Genomic DNA, 12,418 nt, shown 5'->3' on the forward strand with positions numbered 1-12,418 from the left:
CTGGCAGTTTGCTGGATTAGCTCGTCATTTAGTTTCAGTGTTTCCGGTTCATTTTGTTAAAGCTCTGAGATTTTTTTGGACACTCTTGCTTGGCTTCTGTGCTCTTCTTGCTGGCTACTAATGAGAATGTGGCTTTAGAGCTTATAACAAAGTCTTCAGTGCAACAGTTAAGGACACCAGCGTTAGGGAAGGGAGCTTGCAGAGGAAAAAGGGATCTATTGCCTCACTCAAGCCAGTAATTGGTCTTAGCAAACTATAATTTCTTTGAATCACGGTATCCTGAGAGAGGAGAAGGGGTCAGAGAAGTGAAGGTTACATTTCAGTTCATTCTTAAAAGGTCGATTAAAGTCTGTTACTCAATGACAGACTGGCAACGATAAGATCCACAGTATCACTTGCAGATCTTGAATTCATCCAGCCCCATTATAATAAAATTCTCAACACTAATATGAGAACCGGCGAATTAAAGCACGCTCAAGGAACGCAAGTATTTTTGCCATTTAGGCATTGGACTTGGATTCCTTTCCAGCGAGAGAGGACATTTAGCTGCTCTGGCTGTCACTGGGAATTAAGAGGAACCTGGGCTCATCAATCTTGGGATAGACCATTCCCTCCTTCGTTAGCTCCCAAGTCCCCCCGCCAGCAGCGGGGTGGTGCATACACCGCAGAGCAGGCGTACGCTCAGGGCCAGCCTGGGCGCAGCCTCCACCTTCTGTCAATTCGGGAAAACTCATGGCTGCTGATCAAAGAGGAAAAGAAATATTTGTAAAACAAACAAACTTTTTCTCTCTTGAAAGGCTTCAAACCAGATAAAATAAAAAATGTGGCTGGAAAGGGCTCCTTTCCTCTACGCATCCTGGTTTCCTGCAACCCACCTCCACCCTTTCTCTCTCCAGAAGTGATTCATGTGGGAGTAGCTTTGTGAAGATCTACAGATAAAGTTATGGCAGCTATCCAAAGACATTCATGGCTCCTGGCAATCTATTTTCCTTTAACATAATTATATCCTTGTGGGGGATAAATCTAGCAGAAAATTTGGGAAAAAGAAAAAAAAAAAAAAAAGGCACTTCAGCATTGGAGGGGAAAAAAAAATTAGATTTTTAGTCCACTGCAGTTTTGTGTGATGATGCTCTGTTTTTCATGTCCCACATAATTGGTAGCAGAGAAATTGTTTCAGAAATTACTGTCTTTGTGGTTAACCTTGAGTGCACAAGGGTGGTGTGTGTGTGATTTTTTTTTTAATTTGTATTAATTCTGGTGTCATATTCATTATCTTGTTCATGTTGCTAGGAGCTTCAGGAGCTCTCCTTCAAAACAGCAGATCTGTTCTTTAATTCGGACAGCCAGGAAAGCATTACTTTTGGCAGAGATTTGTGCTCCTTTTTGTGATGTATTCAGGACCTAATCAAGCCTTACTGTCCATAAGCGCTTGTGTAACATAACTTGGGGAATGTTCTCTTGAGGTCTGACAGGTGGATCATGCTTTAAAGCAGACTGTACCCTTCAGATGTTGGAAATGCCACAGGGGAAGGGGGGGGATAAAATAAATGCAAAAGGGCAGCATAAAATGTGAACTCTTAAAAATAGCCTCAAATTCTGCTTGTGTAACATGGCATGCTATTAAGCTTGCCTACAAAAGCCTGCAGTTGTGTGGTGGTTCTGCATCAGTTAGAGTTTTAATGGCATGAGAAAATGCAAGTTTGCTTTTCTCTCGAGTCAGAGAAAATTACAGTGTTCCTGTGCCATCCGTTCTAATGATGTTTCTAGTTTCATAGGAGCCAATTTTGCAACATAAATGAAATAGGCATATCTTTCAGTTACACTGTATCAGTCCCTGAAAATACACCTTGCATTAATGTATCCGTCTATAATTGATGTATTGCAAATGTTGAGCACTATCACATAATCAAAAGGCTTAGAGGTTAAAGAACTTCTTACTGAACTGGGAGTGCAATCCAGTCGTTGAAATTATTGCTAACTCTAGACAAGATGCTATAATTCCCTTTCAGATAATATAGGAGGCCAGGGGGGTGTAAAACTTCTTGTTCGAACAGATCGTACCATAAGATAAACTCCCATTCATAAAGATTTCTCGCTTTTGGCACAGGGAAATAAAATGTATGTGAAAGAAATACTAGGAGATAGACTTCTGTAGAAGTCCAGCAATTTAAACTTAATTCTAATTACTGCAGATATATAGAACTTGAAATTTATTCATATCTGACTGTATTTACTGTCTTATCTGTAGACACTGGTTAGTATTAAATGTTTAGCTCTTTACAAACGTTGTGATTTCTAAGATGAACTGGCAAGAAACTGTGAAGCAGGCTGAAATAGAAAGATGATGTAGGATGAATACAAGAGGAAGGGGTTGCCGGGAACCTGTTCCATCCTTTTGATTGGAATACTCTTCTATGGGATCCTGGAATAATCCCAAGCAGATAGGGAGATGGAGCAAAATGATCTGGTATGTCTCACCTATTTCTGCTTTTTGGTGATGCCATGTCATTCCAGTTCCCTCTGCTCCTCCTGAGAACGTCTCTGCTGAAGCCGTGAGTTCCACCCAGATCCTTCTGACGTGGGCCACAGTCCCGGAGTCCGAGCAGAATGGTCTGATCCTGGGTTACAAGGTATGCAGCTGGAGTTTCATGCTTATTTAATCTTTAATACGTTACCTGGATATGTTTTTGCATTTGCTATTTATTATTCACCTGCTGGATAGTTATATTATTCATGTCAGCTGGAGAGGATATAGGAAGCGTGCTGTGTTTGGAAGGGGTGGTTGGTGAATATAACCTCATTTTCTATTTTGTGAAAAGGAAGAGTCTAAAATGTGTCCCCCTCTTTTCAGCCCACATGTAACAATCCTTTTCTTTCTACATTTCATATTGATTTATTCTGCAGATACTTTTCAAAGCAAAAGATTTAGACTCAGAACCAAAGAGCCAAATAGTGAGAGGTAACCACACTCAGTCCTTCCTGCTCTCTGCCTTGCGGAAATACGTGCTCTACGAGATCCAGGTGCTGGCATTCACTCGTATCGGAGATGGGGTCCCCAGCTCTCCGGCAGTCATAGAAAGAACCAAGGATGATGGTAAGTTTAAAGGTTACCAAAATAAGTATCTTATTTGAGCCAACCTTTTATCAGTGCTTTCTCTCAGTGATGCAAGTGTGGGCTATTTGGAATTTTTTAATTTTTTTTTTTTCCAATGAAGGACTTGGGTGCCTAGCTAGTATCACTCAGCCTACTCCATCGATCGTGGGCTGAGGATTTGGCAAAAACACAGAAAACCAGAGTCCTCTGTTTCATCTTTCCCCACAGCTGATGAAGAGGGGAAAAAAAAAATATCTAAAATTGTACTCTGAAGCTTGGTGTAGACAATTTCTATTGGAGACATTTTTTAAAGGCCAATTATAAATTCCTATTGAAGTTCAATCATTCTCCAAAAAAAAAAAATAGAGTGCTGCAATTGAAAGCAATAAACAAATTGAGTCTGATTGGACTGAAGGAGAGATATGGTATTTACAACTTCAGTAATCCATTCTCTCTCCTTTTTTTTTTTTTTTTTTTTTCCTCCTGAAAAGGAGGCATTGGCCCTGGAAAATACTCCTACCAGCTTCCTTTTGCAACTGCCTCCAGCACTTACCATGAGCTCAGGGACTCCAGGGTGCAGCTCGGTGTGTTGAAGGCAGCCCCTTGCCCCAGTGCTGTCTGGCCACATCGGTGTGGTGGCAGCATTCCTGCTGAGGGACTCTTGCAGAAGTTTAGTTCCACTCTTAAAATATTTTTGGCTTTGCAGATGCTCAAGTTACTTTTAGTTCCATTATCTTTTCAGTAGTAAATGAATGTTAGTATCAGTGTGAGAGGCGTCTGTTTATTGCTGCCAGTGAAGATGAACAAGAAAACCTCTCTCTCTTTTTCATCAAAATCTTTTCACAATAGTGATGGAATAAATACTGGCTTCTAAAAGCAACTTCATTAAGGTAATTTGGCTGGGCTGAGGACACATTCAGGCTTGAGGCTTACCAAGACATTTTCTGCGGAGTGCAGGGACGGAGCGGGAGCATGTAGGATCAGGGACAGCAGCTCCCTGATGTTTTTAGACATTTTTTCAGCATACTGCCTGCATGGGGACTTGGCTTTTCTCTGAAAGGAAACAAAGAGAAATTACTGTTAGCAGAACTCTGCAGGGAGAGAAGCAGCGCTCACTGAAATGTACATATCGAACTATAATGAGAAATATTTAAAACTGTTTGTTTTTGATAACCCCATTATAGCAGTTTCCTCCATAAGTGCATGTTGGCAAATGGTACAAATTGTTCTTCCATCTCTATACCCCTGACATAAATATGTTGTGTCTCCTCTGGGCGCAACTTAATTAAAAGTATCATCAGGGGTAATGCAGGTGGAATTTGTCCTGAAGGGGAAATTTTGCAGCTACTAATGTATGAATTAGCATCTCCTCACCTCACGAACCTGGGATGGTCAGCACAGCCACCAGCCATCAGTGTTAATGTGCATCTCACCTGCCTCCGGTTCTCCTGCTCAGACCTGGGTCTTTAAAATGCACATGTAAAATCAGAATGTAAAATTAGAAGGCAGTTCAAAGCTGGTGCTGATGGCGTGGGGAGGAGATACTATTGAATTCCAACAAGTATGAAGTGGATTAAGCTGACACGTAGCTCTCTGTAAAGGCAATTCAGTGACTTGCTCCACAGTATGTGGCGTTACCCAGTGGTGATGCAGCTGTTAGCAGGGACCCCTCGGCTGTGGAGGTGGGGGTAACTCTTGCAGAGGTCAGAGCTCCTTTGTCACAGCATCCTGCTAAACGTTCCACAGGTGTGGGTAAGACACTGTAGGGTGCGCTGGTTCTGTGTCATGTTTGTTGTCTGTGGGTGCTGGAGGCATTTGGCCATGGACAGGATTCCTCAGAATAAATGTATATGATGTGCATACATAGGGGCTCCCCACCATCTACGGTTGGTGGTGGGATACAGCCCCGGCTGCCTTCTCTGCAAGGGGAGCAGAAAACTTGCAATTCCTCCTCTGACATGCCATGCATGCTAGCACGATCTGATTTCTGTTTTTCTTTCCAGCCCCCGGGCCGCCTGTGAGGCTGGTGTTCCCCGAGGTGAGGCTGACATCCGTACGGATCGTTTGGCAGCCGCCAGAGGAGCCCAATGGGATTATTCTGGGTAAGACAGAGCAGCAAACGCAGGGCTGGGAGGGGAGGGCTGGGGATCACAGCAAGCTCCAGCTGTTGGGTTTTCCTTCCCCTTGCACATCAGATTAGAAAGCACACATAAGCAAATCTGTGGCTAAAGAAAAGAAGAGATGTTGGTGTCAGCTGACAGACGTGGTACCGGGAGTCTGCCCGGCTCCACGGTGTGTTTTCCTGAGCCAGAATTACATGTCATTCATGGCACTGTTCGAATTGTTGTCTCTCTTCCCATCTGCATTTGGGTTTGTAACCCATTTGGCTGGCTGCTGGGCAAACTGCCTGTGGAGCTGCAGCGAGGGAGAGCTGGATTTTCCCCTCCTTCCCTCCGCTCGCTTTTGCCGGCACACCTGCTGTTTCGGTTTCATCTTTGCTTCCTTTTTATTGCTTCCTTTGCATAATACTGGCTGACAGGTCACAGGGAGTTAACTCATATTTGGCTTTCATCAAGGGAAACAGAGGCAGCACGGCATGACAGGAATTTGTGGAAAACCTTCTTACCTTCCTGCTCCCATAACTCTTGGGCTGCCTTTGCAATTGTGGACACCAGCCACTACTTGTACTTAAAACATGAAGAATTTTACAACCTAAGGATCCATTCCTGCCTCTAAAATTAAAGTAGCTAATAGTTACCCAGCAATTTTGTGTTCTCTGCTGATGTTAAACACATTTTACAGTCGTTCCAGCTGGTGAGTAAAGATTTGTGTCTCAATTCCAAAAACTGAGGCAAAAGCTTTTGGGTTGGTTGTTTTGTTTTTTTTTTTTCAGTTCTCAGTCTGCCAGGCCTTTCTGCTTCTGGTTTCACCGCCGCCGCTCAGCCTTGCGTGTAGACCTTTAGCAGTATTTCCTAAAGCCTCCGTTGCTGGGTGGAGGGTGCCTGCCTGCCTTGGTGTCATCCCTTTAAATAAAGGACCGGTCTTACATTGCATTTAAATCTTCAGTCAAGAACTCACAGTATTTGCTTAGGTGTGTGGTTTCCCAAAGTGATCCTGGCGATGCAGGGATATCATCAAATGGGACCTGAAGGCAGATGCTGCAGGGATTTTCTAAGCACAAGAACGAGCCTGTGTGAAGTTTGGCAGCCATTAGCTGTCAGAGACAGATCCACACAGGGTTTCTCTGCAGCTCAGGGAAGCTTGGCTTCCAGGTTGTCTTGTGGGTTTGATTTGTTGCTTTTTTTAAGGAACTGTGTGTCCTAGAACTTGCTCTCAGTAGATACTGGGATTTGAATCACAGGATGTGGTTAAGGAGAAAAAAAATCATTTGATAGAAATGATGAGAAAGTACAAAGGAGGTTTTGCTTTCCCGACTGTGTTCCAATGTCTCATGTTGCTGCACTTTGTCAGCCTTAGTTGCTGAAGCTGCAAACTCGGTGGAGTAGGAGCTCTCTTCTGTGCTGTCTTTGCAGAGCGCTTTGTGCAGTGTATCCCCTTCTCAGCTGGTTCTTACTCATTCCTGCTATGTTGATGATAAAATCACAAAAACGCAGGGTTGGGAGGGAAGGGGAAATTGTCCCTTAAGGAATGCTTGGATGCTCAGCCTGTGGTCTGCTGTTTCTGATGCCTTGCACCGTCACATCCCGGTAACATGTCTCAGGATACTTGCTTCTGTCCTGACTCGACTTTTTTGCAGCACTGGTGGTGTAGCTAAGTAGGTTTATGACCCGCTATTAATTCTTACCCTTTTACTGCAGAACACTTCCAGGTCAGTCAATCCCTCTTTTATATGTACCTGAAGCTTTTTCTTTGTAACTGTGATAATTGGCAGGTTCCTTTATTGAATTTCATCTTACTGATTCCAGACCATCTCTCCTCATTATCGAGATCACTTTAAATTACACTCTTGTCCTCTAAAGTGCACACAGCCACTCACAATTTGGTTTCATTTTTGGAGTTTGCAAGTAGACTGGCAATTCTATCAGCCAGATCATTAATGAAAGTATTGAACAGAACCAGACTCATTCATGAGGTCTCATGAGAGCTTGCTTAATATGTCCTCCCAGTTTGTTAGCAAACTATTGATAACAACGTTCTGACTTTTTTTTTTTTCTGAAAGTGTTCATGTCAAAATGTGTAGTATTTCTCTTAGATTCTGTTTCTTTTTTTTTTGCTTTTGGTGGGGCTGTGTGCAACCATACTAAAGCCTTACTTGATGTCGTATCTACTCTTCCCACCCGGCCAATTACATTGTCAAAATGGAAAACAGATTATTTGATATTTGTTATTTGCTCCAGACAAATACATATTGGCTGTTCCTTGGCACTTTACGTTGACTCGTATTTTTTTCCCAGGATCTTTCTGGGTATTGAAGTTTAGTCTGATTTGTCCATAATTCCTCTTGGCAGTCTTTTTGCATTTTAAAATATGGGATACTCTGCTTGCCTTTCTGTAGCGTTCTGGGATGTCACCTATCCTTCAAAAGTTCTTGAAGATAATCGCTAATTATTCAGAGATGGCTCCAGCTAGTTAGATGAGCACTGCGGGGCACATTTCATCGGGCCTTTCTGACTTGATTACATCTAGCTTAACTAAGTATTCGTTAAGCTGTTCTCTATTCTAGCCTACATCCCTATTTATGTTGTTGTCACTTTAATTTACCTTAAGAATCTAGTCAGCATCAACTTGTGTGTGTGGAAATGAAGCAGCGGAGGTATCAGCCTTCCGTTCTTTTCTGTCTTGCCTGTCTTGCGCTCTTCTTTTCTTCCCACTAGTTGACTTGTCGTCCTTCTGTCTCTCTGATTTCTGATGTATTTATAAAATCTTTCTCATTGTCTTTGATGCCCTTTAAGTTACAACTCACTTTGCACTTGAGCCATTCAGATTTTGTCCCTACATGCTTGTGCTGCCTATTTATACGCTCCTTTAGACATGTGTCCCGTTTCAACGTTTTGTCAGATTCAGTTTTGATTTTCAGGTCATTAGTAAGCTCTGAATGCAAACATACTGGCCTCTTAACATCTTTGGTCTGCGTTGGGATAGTTGTACCAATTTTGTCTCTTTTAAAACTGCCAGCTAACCTGAATTCCTTTTTCCCTTATAATTCCTTCCCAGGGGGGTGTTACCTGCCAGTTCCCCCAGTCCACCTCTTTTGAAGTCCATTGTCTTTATTCAACAGTTCTTACTCTTTCATTTTTCAATAGTAGAAATATTGAGCTTCATGGAAGCCACCAATGTCAGAGAGAAAAAGTAAAAATTACTCACGTTGGATACTTCTGTGATCTTTCCTAAGAAGTGACGTTTGCTCCAAAAATAGATAAAAAACAATGTGTAGCATTTGAAGTAAAGGTTGCGAGGTTGGTTTTTTTCCTGTTCACCTTTTAGATCTCATTACTGTAATGAACTTTCAAAACACCACCGTAACCCCCACAGTCAAGTGCACTGAAGTAGTGTTGTTGAAATTAATAAGTTAATGTGATTTTGCACAGTGCCTTTCTATTCACTGGTGGGGTTGGAAAGGAAAAACACTTGCTTTGCAAGAGAACTTAAATTCGGAGCCTTTGAACTAATGTTCCTGCTCTGCTAGCTTTGTCCTCCGAGTATACAAGCACCTTTGCAGCTAACATTTTTGTAATCTATATCAAAACATGTTCTAGCATTTCAGAGAGAGATTAGCAGGATGAAATACTGGCAGGCACCAAAAGGAAAACCACTTGTTTGTTTGTTTAAATATTTTGCTGCGGAAGACTGCTAGATATTTCCATTTCTCCTTTTGGGAATGTTATGCTAACCATCTGAGGCTTCACTCTGTCTTCTTTTCTGCGCTGTGTTCAGCTATCACCCAACACAGTTCCTTCAAATGCTGTTGAGGAAAAATGATGCATTGATGTGCATACGTACACCTCTAGCTATGAGCTTCCCTGAAAGTGAGAGCCCACCCTGCATCCTTCCAGGCCCTGGTTAGTATTTCTCATTGTGTCTTTGTATTTAGCGTTTACCTGAAGCTTATTGCAAAAGAGTGTAAGAACTGCACTAAGAATTAGAACCAAAATTGAAAGTAATCCACGTTTGCAAATTCATATTTTGATCCTACACTGCCTTTGCACACCCACTGGCCCCTTACCAGATAAGCAGCAAAATCAACAAACTGGATTGCTGCTCCACTGGGCAGCCCGTCACCTCCCAGTATCATTTGGCTTTCCCTAAGTTCTGTGACAAATTAATAAGTGTTTGTATCTCTGCTGCACCATGGCCTGCATGAACGGGTGCTGTCAGTTCTGAAGGGTTTTGTATGGTGATGAGCTTGAAAGCTTTTTTATATTCATGGTGTGTTGTCATCTTCTTGCCTGTTTGCTTTGGGGAATCCACTGGTTGTGTTACAATGACCTAACATTTAACAGGCGGTTCAGACTGTTGCCATTTATTGAGTTCAGAAAGCGTAGCTCATGAAACTGCTTGCAGTTGTGCAAAAAATACTTGAAAATATGCTAATGCAAGAAATAAGCCTAGTTTCAATGAATAAATAAACTCCTGAAGAGTTGATCTTTCAGGGCTTTTTTAATGCTGTTGTAGCCTGTGAACAGCAGAACTCCCAACAGCAGAAGAGGTTTGGGATATAACGCGATATGGGAATAAAATTAAGAAAACAAAATGAATTCTTCTCACTGACCTTCCAGATGGTTCATATGCTGTAAGATACTCCTTTCCTAAAAACGTTTGTTCTGATCACCTTTTAAAGATTTTACTTTCTTTAAGAATATTTGATTATTTTTTTTTACTATATCTGCATCATCTTATCGTCATAATCTAGTCAAGGAAGGAAACTTCCTTATTCCTTCACTGCAGCAATTGTAGCTATTGCTTCTTATAGCCCTTGAGCATACGTTAATTTCTCTTTGAACACTTTCCATTTACCTCTATTGATTTGCCTCATTTGATTTCACTTAACATTTCCTGTCTTCTTCCATCCCTTGTTGCTAAAATTCATCAACTTAATAAATTTATCTTTTTGATCTTGCATTAGCCCTGATTATTATCCAAGCTGTAGTTTAAATACTGTGTCTTCTGTGCCACTCAGAAAAAAGAAAAGTGATGCTTTTTATGGCGCTATGTATCCTGGCTGATCCAAAACATCGAATAGGAGAAGGTGATGTAGGGGATCAAAATTAAGATACTGGCTGTCTCTCAGGTGGGTTGTAGGTAGCAATGGGAGTGAGCTGAGTTCAGGTGCAGAGCTTGGATATGTACCTTCAAATTAGACCAAGGAAAGTGTCAAGTTTCTGAGGAAATCCGTAAAGGTGACGGCTCTGGTTGTGTAAGCTCTGCCTGAGATATCCAGGAAAATAGATATTTACCCAGATCATCAGCCAAGCGGCAGACGTAGGAGAGGAGAGTGAGGGCTGATACCCTCTTTCACAGGGATGCATTGAAAGGGCGTTTGTGGAGCCTGTCAGGGAGACGGGCTGTGACAAGTGATTTCTCCTTTCTCATGGCTAAATTAGTTTCTACACTAGCCAAGGATCCACTCTTGTGTAACTTATTACAATGGCCTAGATATGTATGTGTTCCTTTGCCTAATCTGAACGTGTTTGTAATTGGCTTTCCAGCACAAGTACCACCATTTGGCAGTAAATAGTTATCTTTCTATTCCCTCCTTACATTTTAACTACACTTTATATTTTACAAAGGTTTAGAAAAGAGAGGAAATTGTTTGACAAGGATATGTCCCAGATATCATACTTATCTTTTAATAACTAGATAAATCAACTTTTCTATTCTTTTAATATTCTCTGTTTCCCTCCAGGTCTTTTTCTTTACGTCTTATGTCCCTTTATCAAACTTCTTTAGCCATCTTAGTCATTTCTTCCTTCATGTTTCCTGCTGCTGCAAAAATTCCCCAGTGCTTTTCTTTGACTGTTTTTCCCCCTTATTAAGATCCTGCACCGGGGTTTTTACTCCCACATTCTTCATATCTGTATAAACAAAAACGATTGTAGTATCTCAGTTACTTCTCCCCGTTGATATCTGTCTTTCCGTGGGCTTTAAAATGATCAAAGTGTTATAGTATTAAAGGTACAGAAATACTGTCATGAAATGTATTGGACCAGTAATGGGAGAGCTGGTGCCGTGGATAAAAGGAAGTATTTGCAGGTGGAAAAAATCAAAATGTTCGAAGTGTAAGACACTAAGACTTTACTAGGATCTAAGCATGCTCAGGAGCTCGAAAAAAATCACTTTTTTATTTATTGGTGTAGCACAGGCTGTTTCAGTTGGAAGGGCCCGACGGTGAACATGTAGCCCTGGCCACGTTAAAGCGGGGTGTTACAGGCGTTCTGCAGATGCCTCTTAAACACTGGCAGGCTCAGGCCATCGGCCGCCTCTCTAGGAAGCCTGTTCCAGTGTCTGACTACCCTCAGTGCTTCCCAGTGTCCAGTTTAAACATGCCCTGGTGCAGCTCTGGACCATTCCCATGTGTCCTATCGCTGGATACCAGGGAGAAGAGCTCAGCATCCCCCTCTCCACAGCCCCTCCTCAGGAAGCTGCAGAAAGCAATGAAGCCGCTCCTCAGCCTCCTTTCTTCCAACCTAGACAAGCCCAAATCCTTAGCCACTCCTCCTTCAATGTTCCTTCGGGCCCTTAAGGAGTCTAATGCTAGCCACCCGGCTGTGGAAATGGTGCTGTAGGAATATGCCTAGCAAACTGACAGCCGCGGCGTGCGAGGGTACCCCAGGCAGCGCGGGGTGAGCCCGCTGGGGTGCCGGGAGCCTCTCGCTGCTGATGCTCACGATGCTCACCTTCAAATGTGGGTGCTCAGAGCACATTAAGGCACTGCAGTGACTCGGCTCTGTTCCCAAACCTGTTTGTAACCTCAGCCTGCAGGAGCACTGTCTGAAGCCACAGATGCTTAGAAAAGCCAAGTTCACCCTTTGAGGTATTGCTGTGATCAAATTCGTTCTATGCGAGGCAGCTCTGGCTGTTGCCCCACCTCCCCTAGCAGCTGCCAAAGAAAAAAAAAGGACAAGGGAACTCTGGTGCATAGTCAACAGCACTGTGAGTCAGCACACCAAAATTAATACCATCTGTATCCCAATTTAATTCCAGTGTTTGTGACAACGTGCACCACACGCAAGCATGGCGTTCATTCAGGAGAGTGCAGGAACTCTGTTTCTGCCTTCTCTGTGAGTGGGCATGTGGCATATTTGCAGTGGGAAACAAATGTCATTGACTTTGTCTAATAGCCACAGGTAAGATGAAACCCTCCAT

At 42.6% G+C, this 12,418-nt stretch overlaps 1 protein-coding gene across 4 annotated transcripts in view; it reads left to right on the plus strand.

Annotated features, from left to right (window-relative positions):
• Window positions 1–12,418, plus strand: part of SDK1 (sidekick cell adhesion molecule 1) — a 418,908-nt gene that overhangs the window by 338,497 nt on the left and 67,993 nt on the right. For all 4 annotated transcript variants that reach the window (XM_040591242.1, XM_040591243.1, XM_040591241.1 and 1 more), the window contains 3 exons: window positions 2,515–2,630; window positions 2,905–3,094; window positions 5,098–5,196. In XM_040591242.1, coding sequence (XP_040447176.1) covers window positions 2,515–2,630; window positions 2,905–3,094; window positions 5,098–5,196 — 405 coding nt within the window. The remainder of the gene's footprint in view (window positions 1–2,514; window positions 2,631–2,904; window positions 3,095–5,097; window positions 5,197–12,418) is intronic.

This window comes from Falco naumanni, chromosome 4 (assembly GCF_017639655.2).
Source record: "Falco naumanni isolate bFalNau1 chromosome 4, bFalNau1.pat, whole genome shotgun sequence".
Taxonomy (NCBI): Eukaryota; Metazoa; Chordata; class Aves; order Falconiformes; family Falconidae; genus Falco; species Falco naumanni.